Source organism: Episyrphus balteatus, chromosome 1 (assembly GCF_945859705.1).
Source record: "Episyrphus balteatus chromosome 1, idEpiBalt1.1, whole genome shotgun sequence".
Lineage (NCBI taxonomy): Eukaryota > Metazoa > Arthropoda > Insecta > Diptera > Syrphidae > Episyrphus > Episyrphus balteatus.
This window is the reverse complement of record NC_079134.1, coordinates 114,372,463-114,398,947: the sequence shown is the minus strand read 5'-3', so window position 1 is coordinate 114,398,947 and position 26,485 is coordinate 114,372,463. Positions and strand designations below refer to the sequence as shown.

General features: G+C 32.0%; 2 protein-coding genes across 2 annotated transcripts; one reads left to right on the top strand and one right to left on the bottom strand.

Annotated features, from left to right (window-relative positions):
• Window positions 1-5,110: 5,110 nt before the first annotated feature.
• Window positions 5,111-16,286, bottom strand: LOC129921152 (nuclear pore complex protein Nup75). The gene is made up of 12 exons (XM_056002845.1): window positions 16,134-16,286; window positions 15,972-16,072; window positions 15,630-15,902; window positions 15,232-15,565; window positions 8,757-8,879; window positions 8,350-8,696; window positions 6,485-6,597; window positions 6,305-6,409; window positions 5,821-5,948; window positions 5,571-5,761; window positions 5,354-5,510; window positions 5,111-5,294 (listed from the first exon to the last, which is right to left on the bottom strand). The coding sequence occupies exons 1-12, from the start codon at window positions 16,158-16,160 to the stop codon at window positions 5,169-5,171; spliced, it is 2,025 nt and encodes a 674-aa protein (XP_055858820.1). The 5' UTR covers window positions 16,161-16,286; the 3' UTR covers window positions 5,111-5,168.
• Window positions 16,287-18,547: 2,261 nt separating this feature from the next.
• On the top strand, window positions 18,548-19,413 carry LOC129921166 (40S ribosomal protein S18). The gene is made up of 2 exons (XM_056002871.1): window positions 18,548-18,682; window positions 18,864-19,413. The coding sequence occupies exons 1-2, from the start codon at window positions 18,680-18,682 to the stop codon at window positions 19,317-19,319; spliced, it is 459 nt and encodes a 152-aa protein (XP_055858846.1). The 5' UTR covers window positions 18,548-18,679; the 3' UTR covers window positions 19,320-19,413.
• Window positions 19,414-26,485: the final 7,072 nt, after the last annotated feature.

Sequence of the window (26,485 nt, the reverse complement as noted above, 5' to 3'; positions counted from 1 at the left end):
CTGAACAACTCTGGGTATTTTGTCAGAGCGGAGGAATTCAGAATTATCAACATGAAATCAGCTGTTTAAGAAAATAAAAATGTTTGATGTGCGAAAAGTGATTTGTCGTTTGTGGAGACAAAATTTGTGTGGTAAATATGAGATTTTTCACGAAATTCATGAAATAAGAAACTAAATAAAGTAAAAAATGTCAAAACAGAAATTCTGTCGGTCTCCCTTCTGTTTCTTTATTCATTATTACAGTCTGGATATCCTCCATAAACTATTTTGTCTCGTCGGTCAATTCTTTTCCATATCCAGAAAAAATAAAGAAACACACTCCATCTCCATATAGGGGCGCCTTTGCAAAAATTAAATTGGTTGGAGGAATATTAGGATTGCTTTAGTCTTTCAAAAGAAATTGGGGCCATTTGTTCTTCAAAGATGAACGAAAATTTTTTTACACCATTGTCTTTCCGGAAGCCAAACAAATTTACCCAAAATTGGGGGCGCCTTCATTATTCAAAAAGTTTTGGACAAATAATACGAGCGCCGTTGAAACAGAAAAAAAATTGGGGCGCCTTTGTGAAAGTAAAAATAAATAAAACATCGGGTGCTTTCATAAATGCATGGTTGCGCAAGTCTGACGAATGCAAAGCTTTCATTAATGCAAATGACAAATGTCAGGTGTTCATAAATGTAAAACGCAAATATTTGCAGCGCAAATGTGCAAATGAAAAAATTCCCATGCGCAATGAATTTAAACTTGAAGAAAGACGAAACATGACGTAAAAAATGATACGGCTTTCCTTAATTTCTCAATTCTATCAAAATTTTGAATGGAAATTCAAAATTCAAGTTAAAATAACAAAATAGCCGCGAATTTCTTGCATAGAATAAATTTGTAAACACTTTTAGAAATTTAAAAAAAAAAAGATTTTTTTCTTAAAGGATGGAATTGGTTTATTTTGAAGAAGAGGCTGAATTGAAACTACAAACTTTTGACAAAAGACCCAAATCAGAAAAAGTGTTCATAAATTCAAAGTAAAATACATGCGCAAATAGTTTTTCTGACATTAGTCTGATCGCAAATGACCGCATGTAAACAAAGCAACCATGCAATTATGAAAGCACCCATCGATTGGAAAGACTTCGTTATTTACATAACTTTTGTAAAACTTCGGGTCGGGGCGCCTTTGGCGCCCCTCAATTATTGAGCGAAGTCGCTCAGCCGCTCAGGATTGCCGTTCAGGGTGTATGTGGGCACCCCCATACATTTTCATACGTTCTAATTTAGTTTTGAAGCTCAGGATTGCCGCTCAGACGCTCAGTCGCTCAGGACGTTGCCGTAGCCTTAGGCAGTATGTCCTTTTTCAATTTTAATCGCGTGACACATCGGGTTCTCGTGCATCCATCTCTGGCATCTAGAGCATTAAATCCAGTCACATCCTGCTCCGAATTGTTGGAGAAGCACAGGTCACAAATCTGACAAAAGTTGTCTGTATCCTCTTCGCCACTTGAGGAATCATATAATTCTGGTAGTGCTTCCTCAGAAGAGTTTCACTATCGTTTTGCGTTTTGTTCTGTTAATTCTGGGGTCAAATCGTCGCATACGTTAACGAGTAACTCGTGAACGAAATCTATTCATTTGGCATGATGTCATACGTACAACGTACAGCGAACGACTTCGTATTTAACTGAACGGAATGTCATTCGTTTGGTTTGAAGCTTTCGAACAAAAAATCGAAATTCGTTTTTTTGATTTGGTAACTCGAAAACTCAATTGCTAGACACCTCTAGAATATACTCACCAAATATGAGCTCTTTATCTTAATGGGAAGGTCCTCCGCTTTTCAATTTTCCATTTTTACATCAAGCTTCTACTAAAAAAAAAATATTTTTTTTATTAATTAAATTTTTAGCCAATTTTTTACATATTCTTGTAGAAAATTTAACGCTCTACAAAAAAAGTTAAATACACTTTTTTGAATTATCTAACCGTTTAGTAGATAGTTAAGCTCCAAAAATCGAGACAATTTTTAAAAATTCGTTTTTGGTTCTTAATTTTGTAACAAATTGAAAAATTATAATAATCAAACGCGCATGACATATTCTTGTAGAAAACAGATTACTCCACAAAAAAGGTCTGAATAACTTTTCTTAGTAATCTAACCATTTGAAAGATATTCGAGGTCAAAGTTAAAAAAAATAAAAGTTCTGACCTGGGGTTGCGACTAAGTTTTTCATATAGTTTTTGGGTCACTGAAACCGAATCTGAAGTCCGTTTTGCCCCATCACATCAGGTTTTTGAGATAACCTCAAAAAATGTCACGAAAACAAAAAATTTTTTTCTCTGATCTGGATGTGCGAATATGTTAATCATATAGTTTTTGGATTGCTGAATCCAGATTTGAAGTCAATTTTGCCCTATCACGTCAGGTTTCTGAGATATCCTCAAAAAAATGTTAAAACCAAAAAAACAAAAGGCCTTATCTGGGGTTGCGTCTAGGTTTTTCATATAGTTTTTGGGTTGCTTAAACCGAATCTGAACTCTTTTTTGCCGTATCACGTCAGGTTTTTGAGATATCCTCAAAAAAATGTCAAAATAAAAAAAACAAAATTTCTTATCTGGGGTTGCTACTAAGTTTTTCATATAGAAACTTGACGTGATAGGGCGAAATTGACTTCGAATCTGGATTCAGCGATCCAAAAACTATATTATTAACATATTCGCACACCCAGATCAGAGAAAAAAAATTTTTGTTTTCGTGACATTTTATGAGGTTATCTCGAAAACCTGACGTGATGGAACAAAACGGACTTCGGATTTGGTTTCAGCGACCCAAAAACTATATGAAAAACCTAGTCGCAACCCCAGGTCAGAACTTTTATATTTTTTTGTGTGGCTGTGTTATTGTAGGGGCTTAAATGTTCTACAAAAAAGTCCTTGGCATCAAATTGGTTGCTTTAACCGTTAAGAAGATATTCGCATCCAAGTCGCAATGCATAGGGACCATAAGAAAACTATTGAAATCAGTGGGCATTGGTTTGGATGCGAATATCTTCTAAACGGTTAGAGCAACCAATTTGATGCCAAGGACTTTTTTGTAGAACATTTAAGCCCCTACAATAATCCATCTTACTAATTTAATAATAATGACTTTTCAGTGAATAAGAAAGTTTTGAAAAGTAAAAAAAGTTTTTATATTTTTGTTTAACTTTGACCTCGAATATCTTTCAAATGGTTAGATTAATAAAAAAAGTTAACAAGACCTTTTTTGTGGAGCAATCTGTTTCCTACAAGAATATTTCATGCGCGTTTGATTATTATTATAATTTTTCAATTTGTTACAAAATTAAGAACAAAAACGAGTTTTTAAAGATTTTCTCGATTTTTGGACCTCAAATATCTACTAAACGGTTAGATAATTCAAAAAAGTGTATTTAACCTTTTTTGTAGAACGATCAATTTTCTACAAGAATATGTAAAAAAAATTTCCTAAAAATCAATTAATAAAAAAAATATTTTTTTTTAGTAGAAGCTTGATTTAAAAATGGAAAATTGAAAAGCGGAGGACCATATTTGGTGAGTATATTCTAGAGGTGTCTAGCAATCGAGTTTTCGAGGTACCAAATCAAAAAAACGAAAATAAAAATAAAAATAATTATACTGTTTGAAATCACGAAAACATACATTAGGGCATATATTAACAAAATAAAATTTCACACAAAAGAGTTCAAAACACCAGCACCAACCCCCATTGCAGACCATTCATTTAAGAAAAAAATAATTCCTCAAATTAAAATTACATACTAATGGAAAAAAAGTTAGATTTTAAAACTAAAACGACGTGATTAGCCAAAAAAATAATAAAACTCTTAAAATGTATAAAAAAAAACATTTTAAAAATTCTTGCCAAAAGTAGGACTTGAACCCACATCATTCACGCTCCCATACCTTTAGAAGGCAACATTGCTTCTTGAGTCAGGCGCCTTAGACCGCTCGGTCATCCTCACATAGGGGTCGACGAAGTCAAATTTGTCACACAATGGGTGCGTTCACGTACGCATAGATAGGGTATCCAAGATACCTAATAGCGTTTTCGTTTGGTCGTCCGGGACTGTCCGGAATTCTTCCGAACGATTCTGAAACTGTTCGTTTGGCACTCAATGACAGTTCTAATTCTGAAAAGAAGAGAAAATCGATTCTGAATTTTGAGGCAGAATCAAAACCAGAATCACGCACACATGTTCACACTTAAGACGTCAAAGTAATAAAATGTCATTCTTTGTTGTTCATTTCTCAATTTTTAGATTTTTAACTATGCACAAACTTTAAACTATATTAAAATAAAGTGAAGAAAACAAAAAAAGAATAGATTACTTAATAATAATAAAAAAAATAAAAAAAACAAAACTTTCATCAGACGTTCGCATTTGATGTTTCACAAATACAAAGAAACCCAAACTTCAGAATCAAAAAAAAGTATACAACTCTGATCGTTTGGCATTCCGGATCGGACAGTCCCGGACAGTTCTAAGAATTCGCAAACGAAAACGCTATAAGTATCCGATACGTTTGTGAACACGAATCAGCTGTTCTTCAAATCTCCCATAAGATACACGAGAATCCAGACATTTTTAGGATACCTTTGGATTTTTTTGATTGTCAACACGCCGTCATCTCAATCGTTGTGCTCGTTCAATGTATCAGGAAATTGTCTTTCGTACACTTGAAGTTTCGTCAACGGATGCGACGATTTTTTCCCTGCTTTGTTTTGTTCGTATAGCCTGGTACGCAGATCGACCTAAATTTTTGCCGAGATTAAATTCTCATACAAGTTATCGATAATTTGTATGGGATCCATTTTAGCTCGGCTAAAATTTTTCGATAATTTGTATGGGAGCTAAAATTTAGCGCGAGCTGCGTACCAGGCTTCAACATAAAAAAAAACTTAAGTTCAGATGGTGCGTTGAACCCGGCCATTCTCTTCTTTCCAGAAGAAGAACTGTCATCCGACGTTCAGAAGCATCCGGACGACCAATCGAAAACGACATAAGTGTATTTTCCTTTTTTCCTTTTTTGTATGTCTTCTAATAAATCCTAAGAGAAAAAAAACATACGACAAAATTCGATCATCAGTTTTGTTTAGGTACACAAATCTTTATAAAACAATATCATGTACAACTTAAGCTATAACAGTGTTTTCGATAATAATTGCTCTACTCAGATTTCTTGCACATGCAAGTCGCAATAAGTTTATTATCTCTTCGATATTTTCAATACGATAATCCTTTAGAATGTCAATAGTTGCCTTAAAAATAAAAAAATATTAAGAACTTTTATACGAGATTCAAATAAATTCAAACTTACATTGGGTTGTTTTTCTATAATTTTCTTTTTCTTCTCAATCAAAGGTACTAATTGAGATTCCAAGTGGTTTAGAATCGCACAAGTTTCTTTTGCCAATATCTTTGGATCTTTTGATTCCAACAAAGGAATGGTATCGATGAGCAACGACGGCCAGAAACTAAATCAGAAGTATTAAACAGTTTGAATAGTCAGATGGAATAACAATAATTGTACTTACTATTCTGGTGTGATTTTTGAGTCCAAAAGATTAACTAGCAATTCAGCAGCAGGCAAAAAGTCCTTCCGACGATAAAATTGATAAAAATCAAAATACTTTACCAGAAAAACTAAACGAGGCGAAATGAACATTTTTGCTCCAATATTGGCGATTACATCTGGGCTGATCATGTCGCCATTTTTAGAATAGTGCTAAAAGAAAATTGTTCCAAGTCAAAATTTCCGAATGGGAAAAGAGAACTAGATCTTACATTCAAAAAGAAATCTGCAATTGATGTAACGAAGATTGCATCCTTTGACCGAATAGCCCACTCCAAAGCATTGCCATAACGTCCATCGTCAAACGACTTTTTTGACTGAACCTTGCAGATTTCTTTTTCTAGTTAATTTGAAAACAAATTATGATAGATTGTGGATATTGAAACTGATTGTAAAAAATACTGATTGTATATAAATATTTTCTTAGTGTTTTTTTAAGGTTATTTATAGGTCACACACGATTTTTTCGTAAATTCCGATCTCTGAAACCTTATATCTTTTAAACGATGGCTTTCTACGAAAAAAACACATCTTAAGTACAGAGTTAAGTACGAAAAATTGTTATTTTTTATTTTTGTCCAAATTAAAAAATATTGTTTTTTTTTTAACGTAAATACTTGTACTTTAAATCGAAGATTAAATATCTTAACAAGAAATTCATTTTGTTTGCGTTTTTGTATGAAAGATTAAACTTACCAGCTAAATGAAGTCCTTTTTGACGACAGATACCAATTATTTTTAAGGCCTGTTTTTCAGTACGAATAGGAATTTTAGTTAAAAATATTTCCATGGCACCTTTACCTAGAATAATTTTTGAAGTATGTATAACTTTTTCATTCATATTTATTTGTTTGGGTAAAGAAAACTTTAACTTACCTTCAAAGGAACAATGTTCTAAATAATCCATTCCAAGCTGCCAAAACGGACTTCTTGACATTAGACATGAACCAAACTCAAACAATAGAGAATCTCTTAGTTTTAAACAATCACTGAAAGTAGAATACACAAATACCAAGTTAAAACTTGAGAAGAATTGAAAGTATGAACGAACAAAGCTCTCAATGAGAAATGTTGAGGAGAAGACAAATAGACGTCTTGTGAATACAAGTCTTTTAAACATTTTTCACAAAAAAAAAAACTGTTTACAAGTTTAATGAAAACCGCTCCAGTGGCTTAGGCTATAATGTCTTTTCGATTGGTTTCACTCAAGGATTCACTCATTCTGAAATCCAATAAAACAGTCTGAACCGCTTCCACTCAATTCTGAAATTTTTAATCAAATATTTTTTTTTTGCTTTTCTACTAGGAAATTTGGTTTGAAGTTTAATTATTTAAATATTAGTGATTTTGATTGAATTCGTTTTTGAAATCAAGAAAAGAATTTTTATTTTGAGAAGCGTTCTGTCTGTCATATTTGTGCGAATAAAACACTTTTAGAAGCCTTCTTAAAGACACAAGTATATACAGACAGACAGACATTCTTATTGTGGAAATGATTTTTTGGCATTCTCTCATCGTTGTCAAGTCGGATTGTTATTTAAAAATATTTTTTTAGGTATAGGACAAAATTATATACATACAAGGTTTTTATTGGTAGAAATTGTTGGTAGCAATACCCTTACACAACGAATCCCATTTGGGGCTTGGCCACCATCGTCAAAAAACTGCATCAATAAAGCAGTTTACGGTTCAGCTATATCTTTTAAACTAATTGTTCTAATTAAAAGCCAAAACAAGCTTACTTGTATGCTGAATCTAACAAAATTAAAACCAAATTTATACAACTGCAAAAAGTGACTATAGAAGTTCTTTTAATGTAGTAACTATTTTCGGTGCAACAGTTACATATTTTCAAAAACGTATTTCTAAAAATGGTACATGGATAAAATTCGGAATGAAGGTTTCATTTGTAAAGAGAACCAAAAAGAGTGCATCGAAATATTTTGGGTGAAAGGGTGTTTTTTTAAGGAAGAAGATAAGAACTTTATTTAACTTAATGCATATATGATTTGCACTTAGGGGGTTTCGGTGAGAGTTTAAATGTTATAATGATAAAATAAAACAAAAAATTGTATAACTTTAGTTATGCTTGGTGGATTGTTTTGATTTTCATAGTTAAGGATTCGGCATTAACCCTCCGTTTTCACACTTATTTTTTCCAATCAACGTTGTCACAAGAGGGTTAATTTGACTCAGGATAAAATTTGATCTTTCACCATTTTTGTATTTCATAGCAATTTGCCTTGAAAGAACTTTGTAGCTTAAAAGATTGTCGCAGGAATATTTTTTTTTTTGCAAACTAAGGAGTAACTTTTCAAAAGGGGACAAAAATAGGTACCTTATCGTAATTTTTCATCCGAGGGAAAATTTCATTATCATTTTCGTTCCCCTGTTCGAAACAGTCACAGGGACATTTTAATTTTTTTAATCTTGTTTTTGGTATCAGGATACTATAAAAAAAAACCCTATTTTAAAGCGATTAAACAAGAAGAATATCAGACAAGAAAAAAAGAGGGCGAAGATAATTTGATAACTTGACTTATAAGTTTATGTAGTGAGAAAAGAAGTAGTTGATAGCAGACAAATATTAACTCTTGTTGATTACATGCTTCCAATCAGCAACAAAACTATGTGTCAATTAGCTGCATTAATTTTTTCTTTCAAAATGTATTCTTACTTAATTAAAAAAATTAAAAAAATATAATTCTTTAGAAAAATTTTACAATTTGACTTTAACTTACTTATTTCGTTGGTCTCCAATTACTTGTAGCTTCTCACAATGGTACAACAAGTCTGTTAAATGTGTAACAAACCATTGATTATCACACATCAACTGAATTGCATGAATAACTTTATGAAGATCGTTTTCCATCAAATTCAGAATAACTTTATCCAAATATTTCAAGGAGCCACTATATGAATTCCCCTTATTTGTAATCCATCTATTAATCCACGAGTTAGCTAATGTGGCCAGTTCAAAATGTTTACAAGCAGGCTCCGTGTAAAATAGATACCCAGGTAGATATTCGTACCAATAGTTTGATTCCTTGATTTGTTTATTCCACGTTTTCGTGTCTCCAGTGACTAACTGAAAGTTTCGTTAAACTTGAGCAATGCAAACATATATATAATTCTAGAGGGTTCTTACTTTTATAATAATCTCTAGATTCGGTTCAATAGAAATTATATCCGCTGCAATTTTCCTTTCTGTGTCCACTTGCCAATATTGCCATTGTGCGCGAAATTTTTGTATAGAAAAACCACCGTAGAGCTAAAATAAAATTTGTTTTAATAACTACTAGGGTTTTTTTGAATTACGAGTTTACGAAAAAATCTACAAACTGATATTGTGAAAGAGAAAGACGCAGACAAAAACCTAAGGGGCGGTTTCAAAAATTTTCTAATTTTATATGCGGTTTTCCGGGCTGTACAGGGAGACAAGGCAGTTGTATAAAAATTCGCAAAAATTAGAGAATTTTTTTGTTTTCACTATTTAGAACTAATTGATGTCTACCCATAGTGGAATTTCGGCAAAAAGCAATATAGGGACCACCTCAAAGTCCATTTTACAAAATTTCAATTTCATAATTATACAAAAATAATTGTCAACTGTGCAGGTTGAATTATACCACAAAAGAGAACAGCTGCATTTTTCAAAATTGCATTTTTTGTACAGTTCAACTGTACACGTTATCCCTTCTTGCTACATTATGCTCTATTGAATGAATTTAGGACAATAATTTTTGTAGGAAAATAAATGGTTTTGGAATGGTTAGTGGTGAGCAATTCCGATTCCAAGAAAAACAAAATTGAAGATTGGTCTGGTCAAGCACTAATCTTCGACTAATGGTTTGCTTTAGCATATGGCGAACTTTGGTTATTTATTTTGAATTAATTGAATTGTTTAATTTACTATATTTCTTAGGATAAAGTCAAAGTGGACTCTAAACGATGTACTCGTTGCACAAATATTGTAAGAATTAAACAACGGTTGTTTGGTTTTGTTTGTTTTTGGATTGAACAACGGTTGTATCGTCTAGAGACAAATCGGTCTGGCGTTTAAGCATCCAGTACCTGGGTGACCGAGCTTTGCTCGGTATCTTTAAATGTCATAACTTTCAGTGAAAAAAGTCAAATGTAAACAGCAATTTTTTGGAGTGGGTTTGAGTTTGCAATGACCAGTTTTTTCGCGGGTTACAAAACACCACATTCCCACTTTATAATCCAGTTTATTTACGTTTGAATACACATACGACGATCAGCAATGGATAGAAGGGTTACAGGAATCTGCATTATCGAAAATGCCTACAGCAATGAGATCCCTTTTTGTTCAAATTTTAATTTACGGGTCAGAAAGTTTTGATGGTGTACATAAAGTTAATCTTTTTTTCAAGTTTAGCCTTGTCGGCTTGTTGTGAGTTATTTTATTTTTATACGTTAACAATAGTTGCATTTAAACAAAAGAAAAACGTAAGACAAAGGTAATGTGTGATACCTAATTAACAAATTACTTAAAAGTTTCAATACATGATCAAAAAAGTCACGATCTAAACATTTTTGTTTAGTTATTGTAACAAAAAGAAAAAGAATAATGCGTAAAAAATGGAACCATCCTTCAAAATTTTATTGAAATCGTTGAATCTGTCTCCGCGAAAAAAAAACTAATGTAAGAGAAAATACTTCCAAAATGTTGTATTTGCCTAGAGGAAAAAACCCTCAAAATTTCATCGAAATCTTTAAAGCAATTACCAAAAAACTAATATGTGAGAAAAATAAGCGTAGCTGTGGGCGGATATTTCTAAAAGTACTTCCAAAACATTTTATTCGGCTAGGGGACCAAACCATTTAAATTTCATCGAAATCCTTAAAGTTGTTACCAAAAAAAATTCCATGTTAATAAAGTGGGCGTGGAAGTGGGCGGATTTTTCCAAAAATACTTCCAAACTTTTTACTCACTTAGATAAACAAACCTTGAAAATTTCATCGAAATCCTTAAAGTGGTTTCCAAAAAAAATTCCATGTTAAAAAAGTGGGCGTGGCAGTGGGCGGATTTTTTCAAAAAAAAAATTCCAAAACTTTTGACTCGCTAAGATAAACAAACCCTGAAAATTTCATCGAAATCGTTAGAGCCGTTCCCGAAAGAACTTATATGTTAAAAAAGTGGGCGTGGCAATGGGCGGATTTTTCCAAAAATACTTCCAAAATTTTTGACTCGCTAAGATAAACAAACCATGAAAATTTCATCGAAATCGTTAGAGCCGTTCCCGAAAAAACTTATATGTTAAAAAAGTGGGCGTGGCAGTGGGCGGATTTTTCCAAAAATACTTCCAAAATTTTTTACTCGCTTAGATGAACAAACCCTGAAAATTTCATCGAAATCGTTAGAGCCGTTACCGAGATCCCAATTTTATATATATTTATATATATATATATAAACAATTTTAGCTCGTTTAAAGTTATAAGATAAGATGATAAACACCAAAGGTTGAATAAAATGTTTAGCTGTTTTCATTCCTTCAGATGTATTTCCCTAATTTTTGTGGAAAATGTCCATTTCAATTTGCATACAAAATAGTTTTTTTTACAAGTAGCGTAAGTCCACCAATACCCGAACAGATAACGGAAATTCAAAAGTAAACACTATAAAAAACTAGTAACTGAATCCATGAAGATTGGTCTGGTCAAGCACTAATCTTCGACTAATGGTTTGCTTTAGCATATGGCGAACTTTGGTTATTTATTTTGAATTAATTGAATTGTTTAATTTACTATATTTCTTAGGATAAAGTCAAAGTGGACTCTAAACGATGTACTCGTTGCACAAATATTGTAAGAATTAAACAACGGTTGTTTGGTTTTGTTTGTTTTTGGATTGAACAACGGTTGTATCGTCTAGAGACAAATCGGTCTGGCGTTTAAGCATCCAGTACCTGGGTGACCGAGCTTTGCTCGGTATCTTTAAATGTCATAACTTTCAGTGAAAAAAGTCAAATGTAAACAGCAATTTTTTGGAGTGGGTTTGAGTTTGCAATGACCAGTTTTTTCGCGGGTTACAAAACACCACATTCCCACTTTATAATCCAGTTTATTTACGTTTGAATACACATACGACGATCAGCAATGGATAGAAGGGTTACAGGAATCTGCATTATCGAAAATGCCTACAGCAATGAGATCCCTTTTTGTTCAAATTTTAATTTACGGGTCAGAAAGTTTTGATGGTGTACATAAAGTTAATCTTTTTTTCAAGTTTAGCCTTGTCGGCTTGTTGTGAGTTATTTTATTTTTATACGTTAACAATAGTTGCATTTAAACAAAAGAAAAACGTAAGACAAAGGTAATGTGTGATACCTAATTAACAAATTACTTAAAAGTTTCAATACATGATCAAAAAAGTCACGATCTAAACATTTTTGTTTAGTTATTGTAACAAAAAGAAAAAGAATAATGCGTAAAAAATGGAACCATCCTTCAAAATTTTATTGAAATCGTTGAATCTGTCTCCGCGAAAAAAAAACTAATGTAAGAGAAAATACTTCCAAAATGTTGTATTTGCCTAGAGGAAAAAACCCTCAAAATTTCATCGAAATCTTTAAAGCAATTACCAAAAAACTAATATGTGAGAAAAATAAGCGTAGCTGTGGGCGGATATTTCTAAAAGTACTTCCAAAACATTTTATTCGGCTAGGGGACCAAACCATTTAAATTTCATCGAAATCCTTAAAGTTGTTACCAAAAAAAATTCCATGTTAATAAAGTGGGCGTGGAAGTGGGCGGATTTTTCCAAAAATACTTCCAAACTTTTTACTCACTTAGATAAACAAACCTTGAAAATTTCATCGAAATCCTTAAAGTGGTTTCCAAAAAAAATTCCATGTTAAAAAAGTGGGCGTGGCAGTGGGCGGATTTTTTCAAAAAAAAAATTCCAAAACTTTTGACTCGCTAAGATAAACAAACCCTGAAAATTTCATCGAAATCGTTAGAGCCGTTCCCGAAAGAACTTATATGTTAAAAAAGTGGGCGTGGCAATGGGCGGATTTTTCCAAAAATACTTCCAAAATTTTTGACTCGCTAAGATAAACAAACCATGAAAATTTCATCGAAATCGTTAGAGCCGTTCCCGAAAAAACTTATATGTTAAAAAAGTGGGCGTGGCAGTGGGCGGATTTTTCCAAAAATACTTCCAAAATTTTTTACTCGCTTAGATGAACAAACCCTGAAAATTTCATCGAAATCGTTAGAGCCGTTTCCGAGATCCCAATTTTATATATATTTATATATATATATATAAACAATTTTAGCTCGTTTAAAGTTATAAGATAAGATGATAAACACCAAAGGTTGAATAAAATGTTTAGCTGTTTTCATTCCTTCAGATGTATTTCCCTAATTTTTGTGGAAAATGTCCATTTCAATTTGCATAAAAAATAGTTTTTTTTACAAGTAGCGTAAGTCCACCAATACCCGAACAGATAACGGAAATTCAAAAGTAAACACTATAAAAAACTAGTAACTGAATCCATGAGAAAACCATAAATCTATGTTTCGATCAGTGGAAGTCGGTTTTGTTTTTTTTTGTATTATTTTCTAGAACGTTGAACTGTTGAACAGTCCGCAGAAGTTTGTTTTTGTTCCCTATTTTCCAACGTTAGTTGCCTTTTAAATTGGTCTATTACCTTAGTCCATTACTTGAGCCTTTTAAGAAAATTAAAATAAACGAAATTTATAGCAGTTACCTAGTTCCAAACAGTAGTGTTCGGGGAAAAGAAACTCATACAATTTGGTTTCCTTTTACCGACCAGTTTAAAATAGGAATGAATGAAAACAATTTTGAAAAATTAAAATAAAAATTGATAACTTGTTGTCTTAATTAGTACATAGAATCATAAAATTGAACTTAAACTATATTTTCATTCAAATATAAACACTATTTCATGTGGCCAGTCTCACTATTTGTTTTTACAAAAAAAAAAAAAAATGGATATATGAGTGAGACATAGCAAGGATAGGTCAAGTATAGTATATGGATTCTAGTTTAACTGGGTTTTTACAGCACCAAAGAGTTTGTTTTTTTTTACATATTTAAAGGGTAATAATACTTTAGCCCTGTTCATTTAGAAGATGGCAAAGTGCTACTAGTAGTTTACTAGCTATTTTCAATGGAACGCACTTTCAACGAATTCAATACAAATGGTATCTACTCGTGAAGAAGAGCATGAGTAGATGATAGTACTAGATTTACCGAAACATCTACTTTTCGTAGACTGCCACCTCCAGTTAAATAGGGCTTTTGTAGGCACGAAATGGAGTCTCATTTTCATCCGCGTATAAAACAAAGGAGAAAGATTATTTTCTTTTTGGATTTGTTTAGTTTAATTAAGTATGTATATCAATAGGTATCAGAATAGGCAACTTGAAATTTTTGTATCATAAAATGACGGCGTAGCACAGTGTGCAATTTTGCATATCTAACGGTACTATATTCAAAATTCGAAGTCGTCCCAACAAAAATATTTTGATGTAGAATCAAAGCTAAAACTTCATACAATAAAATGTTAACAAAGAAAAAAAAAGAAAATTGTATTTGCCGTTCTACGCGTCTTGAGCATAAGCTTAAATTTAGCAAAAAAAAAATTTAAAATCAGGTTGAATTTTGCGGGTGAGACTAATAGTTGCATATTTCGTAGAAGTTAGCTGACAGTTTATATTTTTTTATTGTTTTTTAATATTCTATCATAGTGTAAGGATAAGAAAAAATGTGTTGTTACTCCTAAAATGGAAGGAAACTTCGTTTTGTTTTAAGACCTTAGGCCCATTATTTTATTTGTGTTTTTTGACTTTCTGAAGCGTTATAAAAATGTATCCTCATGTATCCATCGTGTTATTGGGCCTAAAATCTCCGTTGGTATATTCTGTGTTAGAATTCGTTAACTTTTTTTGCGTCAGGTTAACGAAACCAAAAATTTTTTTTTTATTTGTTCAGGTTCATAGGGCAAAAACCAATTTTTTGGTGTTTTGAAAAATCGTACATCACATTTTTATAAATTGAAAATGACTTTTTTAGATTCTTGTTGACAATATAAGACGAAAAGGTTAAATAAAATTTTTGGATATTTTGCTTCGTTTCGAGATAAAAACAGTTTAAGAAGCAACTCCCAAAATCGTTTGCTCGATGTCGGCTCTTCCCCACCCATTGTGGTACATTTTGTACTCGTATACCAGATACATATACATATGAAGTTAGATATATAATTTTGAAAATCAATAAAACCCTTGTAGAAATACATATTTAACATAATTTAGCTGGTTCGCATCAAAAAAATTAGGTGTACTTGGAATCACAAAATAAGTACCGCTAGATTGGCAAAATTGCACACTGTGCGTGGTTCAGGATGATCGCAAACACCTGTTGACAAACCAACGAACTCTTGGGCGACCAACTAACTCCTAAATTTTTTAACCGATCGGACTGAAATTTTGTTTGTAGCTTAACAATACTATTCCCCACTTCAATGAAAAGTGTTCGGCCACTAGAGCTGTTTGGAATAAGGTGCATCTACCCTATTTGATGTGTTTATCCTCAGTCCTGAAATGTATCAAAATTTAAAATCAACATTACTTACGCTAGCAGAAGGCATTGTTCGCAAGATTTGTTCCGTCATTTTAAATGCGCTGTTTTCTGACAAAGGATGCAGCTGTAATATAGCTCTTGCAACATCAACCTGCCCTTGAAGTATTAATCCTTTGACTGTGGGCCAATAATCTTCTTCATCTGCAGCATCTCTTCCTAACAAAAGAAGATCTGTAGCCATTCTTTCAACGGCGGGAAAATGAAAACGTATCCAATCTAAAAGCTGTGGAACAACTACATTCGAGGCAGATGTATCGATAAAAAATATCTCACACAAATGCCATACGCATTCTATCGAATAAAAGATTGTTATGTAGTTTTGGAATCTAAATCAAATGAATAAATGAATAACATTATTACAAAGTCAATTAACTATGCATTTTACAAAACCTTGAACTGTCTTCGGTTTGCTCCAACTGTGAAGAGTCTGCTTCCTGAAGCTTCTCCAGACAAGCGCGGATGATGCTGCGATAAGTTCGTGAGATTTTCAAGTATGCATTTTTGTTTGCATTCTTTTTCAGATCTTGAAGGGTTACAAATGTATTATTTGCCTCTGCTAGGAGACTCCTCAAAATTGGTTCATCGAAAAGAAAATTTGGTTGCAAATGATAGACATTTACATCTTCTTTGTTGGCATGTTCTGTTGGTCGATCTTGAGTGGTGCTTTTGTTAATAAAAAATATTGTAATGAGATTATATTAAACATTTTAAATTATAAAAAAGATAAATTACCTTGTAATATGTTTGTAAGCTGATAGTGAAATTTTACTTCCATTAACAAATTTGCCGGTAATAGAAGTGTTGCTTCGGGTGCTTAGTTGATCTATTATTCCCTGAAATGGAGTAATTATACCTTGTATTAGAAAACGCGCCAAATGAGATCAATGTACTCACAAATACTGCAGTTTGTTCCTCCTCCATTATTTCAATTTTATTTTGGGTACAACTTTGTTTAGAAAAAAATAAACAAAATTGCTTATAATTTAAAATTTGGTTAATTTCCTAATTTGAAGGAGATATGGAAAAACCCTTGCGTTTAAAATTTATAAAATAAAGCACACATTTCTGACATAAATTTTGTTAATATGTGTGAGCTATAAAATTTGTTTTTGTAAATATTTATAACAAAAAATGTCAAATCAACCAAAGATAATCCATACATAGATTAAGGACTTCGGTGCGTTCTTTTTTTAACCATTGTTAATTATTTCAACAACTACATCGTTAACCCCTTCAAGCAAACGAGTCCGACCTCGGTCCTAATTCGGTCCGCCTCAGTCGAAGCTGAGTCCGACTTCGACTACGAAACTGGTTCGAAGGCGGCTGAAATTAGTATGGAAATTATAATCACCGCGCAGCCGATTTTATATGTATTGGTTTTTTTCACCACGATTTCTCCTACGACTTTGTGTTCTTACACAAAAAGTTGCAAGTGTGTGAGTGCAACCCCGTTTTTCACGGTCGGAGGTCGGAGTGTCTTTTCTGAACTCAGTTTTCTTGCTTGAAGGGTTCTTACAGTACACATAAAAAGGCAATATATTCCGAACTGACATTGGTCGCCAAATTGTCAAAACATGACAATTTGGCGACCAATGTCAGCTACCTTAATTCTTATTTCTTTTATTTACCGACGAAAAACGCACAAAAACCGAAAAACCACGCACACCACTAATTTTTTAACAATTATTCACCATTTTCCGCGAAGAAACGCGAAGAAAATTTGTTATTTTTTAATTTATAATTTTTTCAAATGACATTTTATAAATTAAAACAAAAACAAATTTCCTGTTTACTGCGATTGAAATATAAAAATTAAAGGCTGACCCTGATAGATTGGTGCCCATTTGTTACAAACAAATTTTGACAACGTTCGGAATATATATTATTATAGCTGCGTTCCTTTGGAAATATTTATCTACTTTTTAGTACTTAAAGCTGCTTTGAATTACTTTTTCAATAGCTGCGTTCCTTTGGAAATATTTATCTACTTTTTAGTACTTAAAACTACTTTGGACTACTTTGCTATATTGAAAAAGTAGTTCAAAGCAGCTTTAAGTACTAAAAAGTTGATAAATATTTCCAAAGGAACGCAGCTAATATAGCAAAAGTAATTCAAAGTAGTTTTAAGTACTAAAAAGTAGATAAATATTTCCAAAGGAACTGTGCCCACCTCCAATGCAACGGGGCTATTGGGTGTGTTTTTTTGTTTATTTATATATATTTTGTGTACAATTTACGTGTTCAAAACAACAAAAACTTTATATTTTGAAAAATCCAAATAATTAATTAGATTTTACTTTCTCTCGATAAAAACATTGTGCCAAGATAGTTAAATTGTTGTTTTATAGGCATTTTATACAGAAATATCTAAAAATATTAAGAAAAACAAGCGGAGAAAATGGGGTTTGAAAAAAGCTCTCATAGAAAAAAATAATTAAAGGCTTAAATACATACACCACTTTTTGAAAAAGTACAAAAGTGAAAATATTTTTTTTCTCGCTAGCGCAATTGTTTTTTGAAAAAGAGTATACAAATTGTTTTTTAGGCCAAAAAATAAGCTTTCTGCATCATTAGTTTTAATTTTCCAGCCCGAAAAACTACACAAAAATGCATTTGAAAATTTTCACTTTTGTACTTTTTCACTTTTTGAGCCAATGTAGTTATACCTTAAACATTTTTTTGACATGGTTGCATTGAAATGTTAATATTTCGAGATATACGCAATGCACTTTTCAAATAAAAGTCTGGATTCTGATAAGATTGTTGAACAATTATACATACATATATAAAAATACCAAGGTTTTTTAAAAAAGTTTCCACGTTTGATTTTTTAAAAATCGAAAACAAATTTCAATATGGCTACCTTCAAACGCTTATAACACAAGAACGACGCAACTAATGTTAATGGTCATGGTCTTATAATGTAGCTAAGAATATACAATGATTTTTGGTTTTTTGTTAAAAAAAAATTTCTGAACCCAACATGGATGCTATGGCCACATGAATAGTTTTGGTTTTTTGTGAAAAATTTTTTTGAATCATGGAGTTATAAAAAAAACATGAGCACGGCATATTTTTGACAGACAGCGGCCAAAAGTGTATGTACAGTGGTGCCGAACACTTGGACGGATTTCAAAAATCCCGATGTCGTTCTTTTTTGCACAAAATCTATATAGATAAACAAAAAACACATCTATTTTACAAAACTTTTTTGCCGCATTTCTACCACTGAATCAAAACACGTTGGTCTAGGAGCGCCCTTAACAATGAGTAGGTTCGGAAAATTTAAATGTCCCAAGCCTAATACATTTTCGTAACTATCCCCAATTCAATAGCTTCATACACAGATGTCGCTGTAAGTAGTCCCAAAATTTTGACGTTTGGCAAACTTCCGGCCTTCTCTCTTTTTTCCCTTGAATTCGGTGAACTCTGAAGGCAAAATGGTATGTTCTACAAAAAAAATCCTTAAATTATCTTAACATCATTGAATAAATGTTCAAAATGTATCTTCTTATATATTTCCTGTAATGTAATCTTTTGATTTTTCTCTATTCTCATTTATTTGAGATATACTTGGAAAGAAATTCATTGGAACTAATTTTTTATGTTGTTTTCTATTTTCAGTCTCTCGTTATTCCAGAGAAGTTTCAACACATTCTTCGTATCATGAATACGAATATTGATGGTAAACGCAAGGTGACCATCGCTATGACCGCCATCAAGGGTGTTGGTCGTCGTTATGCCAACATTGTGCTCAAGAAGGCCGACGTTGATCTCACCAAGCGCGCCGGAGAGTGCTCTGATGAAGAGGTTGACAAGATTGTCACCATCATTCAAAATCCCAGACACTACAAGATTCCAAACTGGTTCCTCAACAGGCAAAAGGATGTTGTCGATGGTAAATACCAACAATACACCTCTTCTTCATTGGACTCGAAACTCCGTGATGATTTGGAACGCTTGAAGAAAATCCGTGCCCATCGTGGTATGCGTCATTACTGGGGTCTCCGTGTCCGTGGTCAACATACCAAAACAACTGGTCGTCGTGGTCGCACTGTTGGTGTTTCCAAGAAGAAGTAAACATGCATAAATTGATATGAATGCTTTTCATAGTCGTGTGATTTTTTTAAGGAAATAAAATTAAAATACAACAAAATATTATGTGCATTTACAACCAGTGATTTAATTGTTGCAAGATGATTGTTTTGATAGTGAAAAAAGTGATATTTTTCTGCAAGTAACAAGAATGTTTTGCACAGTTGAGTAAGGCCTCAAACAATTTTGGAATTTTGAAGAAGGCTATCCTAATATTCCTTTAAAAATTGGGTTTAGTACCGTCGTAAATCTAGTTATGAGATTATTCTTTTGGCTAAACTTCTGTGAAATTTCTTTTTAAAACAAAAAACATGTTTTTGACCTAATTGGATCTCTAATGAGCTTTTTCGGTTATAACAAAAAGCTATGAATATTGTTTATGTTAATGGAATGAATAAGGAATCAGTTGTGTGCGTAAATGCAAACAGTGCAAGAGCAAACAAACTCAAAAACGCATCGTTGCATCAGTGCAAATAAGATCTGAGATTCTTATGAAGAGCAATATAATATAACGGTCGCGGCATCTCATGCCGACATATTTGGCTGAATTCATTAACTCGGTGATGTTTTAGCAATTTCTGGTGCAAACGTGATGCTTTGCAGGAAAGGTAGTGTATTATTTGCATGCAAAAAGTTGTGATGCAAAAGCATAGATGCGTTTATGAAATCAGCGTATTTGTTTGCGAAAAAGAGGTGGAGACTGGAGAATTATAAATTTCGCTGGTCGAACAACGTACTGCAAAACGAAATGTTTCGATTTCGTTGTGTTATTTTTGTATGGAATTTTCCGCTTATCTACTGCTTAGTACTTAAAACTACTTAGTACTACTTTTGCTATACTGAAAAAGTAGTTCAAAGCAGCTTTAACTGGTTGAACAGAATGAAAACTCGCTTGTAGCAAAGAAAAACCCGGTGGTACAAGATGTCAAATAAAATCGCTCGAAATGTAGAAAAGATCAACAGAATTATGTGGCGCACTAAAATGTCAAAAAAAATAATTTTAATTGAGCAACCCCAATACAAACGTCAAAAGTCATTGCGCTTGTAGCTTGAAGTAAAAGTCGACTCGACTTGTACCACAGCGAATTTCCTTGCCACAGCCACGTAGCTATTCTGGCACCAATATACTAATTTCATACTTTTTAACTTTGACAGCGACACAAGACACAAGCCACAGCTACATCATTCTGGTCTACCAGTTAAGTACTAAGCAGTAGATAAAAATTTCCAAAGGAACGCAGCTATTATATTTTTGTTATTAAAATAAAAAAATTTGCTAAATTCGCGTCTATTACTAAGGGCCAATTATTTTAAAGCAAAACAAAGCGTTTGTCCCGTTAGAAGTAAAAACCCCGTTAAACTAGAATCTATATAGGGTAGATGTACCAAACCCAAACAGTTAACGGAAATTCAAAAGTAAAAAGTTATTTATTGGAGAAAAAATATTTAAGTATTGTTTTTACGAAAGGTATAAGAATACTTTTCAATTTAATAGTTTTTTTTTTACCTGTAGTCCGAAATGCGTTTCGCCCAGGTACAACAGTTGGGCTCATCACAAAGTCCACAAAACATAAACAAAAATTATGAAATTATTTTCATTGTTTTAGTTTTCTTTCTTCTTGGTATAAAAATACTTTATTTTAAAAAATATAAAATTTTGTCAATGAGTACAGAGGTTTTCTTATAAAAAAATAAAAACCGAAGGCATGTCGTTTTCACCAGAAGCCAAACACTAATTCCGTACACCATAAATTTTAACAATTTTCTTCTATTATTTAGATAAAAACTCTTTTAATATTTAAATAACAAAAATATGGAACCTTCAAGGTAAACAAAAATGTTCCATACATACATATGTATGTATTTATAAACCAAATAGGAAACGGGCCTATATCATATTGTTCTGGCTCTTCAATGGGCTCAATCTTGTTGGTGCTTCCGACACAAATTTAAGAACCGTTTTTAAACGAACTTTTTTTAGCTATGGCTATGAATACGTAGCGTTAGATGTGCATTCTAATAACTGGTTGGTAGACACATTAGAGAAAGTTATTATGAATGCATTTTGTATGGTCGACCGCGAAGGGATAAATTTCATATCTGCGCAATGCATTTTGTATAAAACCAAAACGGTCTTCGTTTTCTAGAACGTGTACATCAATCCGCAGAAGTTTGCTTTTATCATCAGGAATTTTCCAACGTTCGTTGCCTTTTAAACTGATCCATTCCCACATTGAAGCTCGAAAGTGACTCTTCAGCCCTTTAAAAGCTCCAATATCTGCCGGCTGCATGTGTTGCATGATGTGGGTTGTATTCGGGGGAGAAATGAAGTGCATTTTTTTTATGGAATATGAATAATTATTTATTTTGTTTTTATATTTATAGATTTGTATAAATATTTAAAAAAAAATATATAAAGAAAGTTTATAGCAGTTGCCCAATTCCAAACAGTAGTGTTCGGAGCAGTGGCGTAGATAGCTTTTTGCTAAGGGGGGGGATAGATTTAGTTCGCAAATTTTTTTAAAAGTTTTAATAATGCTTCTTTGTATTGTTTTTATTCTCTTTAAATTAGAGAAAGTTCTTTCGGAAGTTGACGTAGAAACCAGCAGTGTAGCTAATATCTTTAATAAAATATGAATACCAGGACAACTTTTTTCGGTGCAGCTTTCGAGCGCTTTCAATGAGTTCATAGAGGAAGTATTTTTCCTTCTGATCAAATATCTTTTCTGAGTACATATTTAATTCTTCACACAGAGAAAAATATGACCAGGACCACCTAAATACCAACAGATTTCCTTATTGAACTGTTTATATAAAAAGGTGTTTCCAGGGAGATTTCTTATTATTTTCATGTACAAAATCTTTCAAAATTTTTTGTAAAAATTTCATATTTTTTCCAACTTGGCACTAGAAAAAAAATTGTGATCAATATTTCTATAGTAAGTTGGAATAGGTGATCCCGTACATGATCGTATTTTTTTTATTAAAAAAACAAAACCGACTTCCATGGATCAAAAATGGGTTTTATGGTTTTTCTAATAGTACTGAATAGGCACCAGCTTTTCAATACCTACAAAAAGAATTATCAAAATTGGTTCACTCGGTCCAAAGTTATGGATGACAAACACAAAAAAAAAAAGTACAGACGAATTGAATAACTCCTCCTTTTTGGAAGTCGGTAAAACAATTAGGAAATCCCGATTGTTTAAATAATATTTCCTTCTTGGATGAAAACTATAAGGAAATCTTAAGTTTTTGTTCTACTTTATGTGGTCTAGTTTTTGGTAAAACTCAACAGTTTCATTAAATTTTTTAGCTGCTTTGTCTATTTCAGACGAAGAATCCTTAGAAAGAACCGGAAACCCTTCTAGCGTGTTTTCATGGTTTGTATATTTTTCTCCAAGGCCCATTACATTGAAATCGAGAAAAAGATTGAAAATATTCTTTACTGTACTTTGAACCGAAGGGTCCGAACGATTCTTTTGTCGCTTCACTATTCTCTTATGTTTAACGCCTATGTCAAGGATTTCAGCTAATTTTTCCCATATACAAAAAACTTTCGAAAATGAGTCGTCTTCTGCCCGTTTAATTTTTAGTTGATCCCTTAAATCTCTAGCGAGCTCCATTGCTTGGACCAAGTCTAAATTCACTCTTTGAAACACCGACTTAATGGCAACGAAAGTTGGTAAACCATATTTATATAATTTAAGCTAATCAAAAACTCGAAATCCATAGCGTTTTTTTCAAAGTGCGCTTCTTCAACTTATTTATTCATGACTGTTTATACTGCACAATTTTATCGATCCCAATGGGGGGGGATATATCCCCCTGATCCCCCCCCTATCTACGCCACTGGTTCGGAGAAAGGAAACTCATTAAAATTGGCTTCCTATTACTGAACTGTTAAAAAAGGAATACCTAAGTATCTACAATAAAAAAAAAATTAATAAAAATTTATTAATTATTGTCTAAACTAATACATAAAATTAAACTTAAACTATATTTTCATTCAAATAAACACTATTTCATGTGACCACTCTCACTATTTTTTTTACAAAAAAAAATACGATAATTTAACGCATCTGAATCTGATCCTTCCGACAAACTGAAAGCTATTTGAACAAGAAAATACAGATTTCTGAGCGAGATATCGCAAGGAGTGATCGAATATAGTATATAGATTCTAGTTTAACCGGGTTTTTCTTCTAAAGTAAAACAAAACAGTTTGATTTTATATATTTAAGTGAAAAGTGTTCGGCTACTGGAGCTGTTCAGAAATAGGTACATCTACCTTACTATATTCGATCACTCCTTGCGATATCTCGCCCATAAATCTATATTTTCTTTTTCAAATAGCTTTCAGTTTGTCGGAAGAATCAGATGCGTAAAATTATCCTATTATATAAAAAAAATAGTGAGTGTTCATATGAAAAAGTGTATATTTGAATGAAAATATAGTTGAGCCTAATTTTATAATTTTGTGTATTAGTCAATGAGTAATTAATTTTTATTGATTTTTTTTTAAATTTGATTTAATTTATTCCTATTTTAAACTGTTCGGTACATAATAGGAAGTTTTTATGAGTTTCCTTTTCGCGAACATTACTGTTTGGAACTAGGCAACTGCTATAAATTTCCTTTATATTATATGTATTTTTTAAAATATTTATACAGGGTGTCCCAAAAGTAATGGATCAAACGAAATATGCAGATAGGCCAACTTTAGGGCTCTCAGAATTTGGTAACTTGTTCATCCCAAATCCTTACGGTTTTCAATTTAATGCAGTTTTTGTGAATTATCGAAAAATCTCGACTTTGCAACAGTATTTTGCTTCCTCCGGTCATAATTGATTTTTGTTTTTTACAATTCTTTCACTAAAAGATTGGCTAATAAGAATAAATAATTATTTAATCAAAATATTTTTTATTTCATACGCCATTTTGCTACAAATTAATTAACAGTTCCATGTTTTATAAAAACTCAATTTCTTACTTTTATTTCATAGCAGCATCCCGAAAAAAATTTGTATGGTGTGATACTGGTTTATTATTTTAAGAACTTGCCGTGTTATTGCACTTTTCAAAAATGTATAAAAAATTCCAAAGTTCAAATTAGAACGAAAGATATTACAATTTTAATGCAAAAAAACAGGGGTTTTCAGAGCAAAATAACAAACAACAATCGAGGCTTTTATTCAAAAACAAATAAACAAACAACAGTCGAGGAAATGTGTTTATTTTTCTTTGTTATTTTTCTCTGAAAAGGCCTGTTTTGTTGCATTAAAATTGTTATATCTTTTGTTCTAACTTCAAGTTTGGAAACTTTTATACATTTTTGAAAAGTGCAATAACACGGCAAGTTTTTAAAATAATTAACCTGTGTCACACCATACAAATTTTTTGCAGTGTGTTGCTCTGAAAAAAAATTAAGTAATTGAGTTTTTATAAAACATGGAACTGTTAATTAATTTGCAGCAAAATGGCGTATGAAATAAAAAATATTTTGATTAAATAATTATTTATTCTTATTAGCCAATCTTTTAGTGAAAGAATTGTAAAAAACAAAAATCAATTATGACCGGAGGAAGCAAAATACTGTTGCAAAGTCGAGATTTTTCGATAATTCACAAAAACTGCATTAAATTGAAAACCGTAAGGATTTGGGATGAACAAGTTACTAAATCTGAGAGCCCTAAAGTTGGCCTATCAGCATATTTCGTTTGATCCATTACTTTTGGGACACCCTGTATAAATTTATAAATATATAAACAAAATAAATAACACTGTACAAGTCGAAATCTTTGACAAGTGCGCTGTTGACTGTTTCTCCCTATTTCGGACCTGAGAAATCGATTGAAATCATTAGTTTTTCGATTTATCGTTACGACTTCGAACAAAATTTTTTTCGGAAGGTTTTTTCAATAATTTTAAGCATTTTTCCCGGTTTAAAGTCATTTTTCTTGTTTATATTGCTATTTTTTCTGCTCAAACGTTATTTACTACCAGCATAAGCTACTGGCTTTGTGAAAATCTATAGGCGTGTTTTTTTTGGCATTTCTCTCCGCAGTAGGACCTCCAAAAAATCAACACTGAACAAAAATGTATACGCACGCACCAAGAGAAAGGAAAACGTAAATTTATACACCTCGTCAAAATTCTATCTTTTATATGCTTTAGCTTCTATTCCTATCGGCAGCTGCGAGTTGTTTTTGTAATGCATGTAAACGGCAACTGCGGATACGGATAGAAAAGCCATAAAAACAGCTTATAACCTAGTAACGAATGTGTTGCCGTTGTGTTTTAATACATTTTTTTATATTTTAAGCTGATTTGTGAGAAAATTGCTTCTACCGCCTAAACGATTTAATCTTATCCTTCACTCCTGTATAATTTTTTTCTGTAAACAATCTAACTAATCCTTACACATCATTTTATTTATTAAATTAAAAAAAAAAGTTTTGAAAAAAATTTATTTTTAGTTTAAAAAACAAAACGGCAACAACGGCAATTTTTAATACATAGATTTTAAAGTATTTTCATTACCGACGTTTAAGAACAGAAATTACCAAAATTGGATCTGTAATTTGCTTTAGTTACTCCACTAAAACATAATAAAACGATAACAATGTAAAAAAATCCAAATTTTTTGAATTTTTTCAACAAAAACTTGCTAAATTGGCAAATAAATTGCATACAATTGTTTATTTGTTTTATGCTGGTAGTAAATAACGTTTGAGTGGAATAAATAGCAATATAAACAAGAAAAATGACTTTGAACCGGGCAAAATGCTTAAAATTATTGAAAAAAACTTGCGAAAAAATTTTGTTCGAAGTCTAACCGATAAATCGGTTACCTTCAAAAAAGTATATTTTGGTTCGTGTCTCGTGTGGCAAAAAAAAATTGTATTTGGTTGATCAGGGTTAAAAATAGAGCCTGCTCTGAACGGGCAAGTGAAAACAAAAGACAATTATTGATAAAAATTCTATTTTGCAGCAATCTTTCGAGAACAATAGCTATTCAAGATTTTAAGCCTTTTATATCGCAATATGTATTACATTTAACAAAAAAAAGTTTGATCTGATTTCAAATAAATTGATTTTATTAGCTCCAACCAATTTTGTGTTTATGTTTTCATTTTTTTATTACTAAC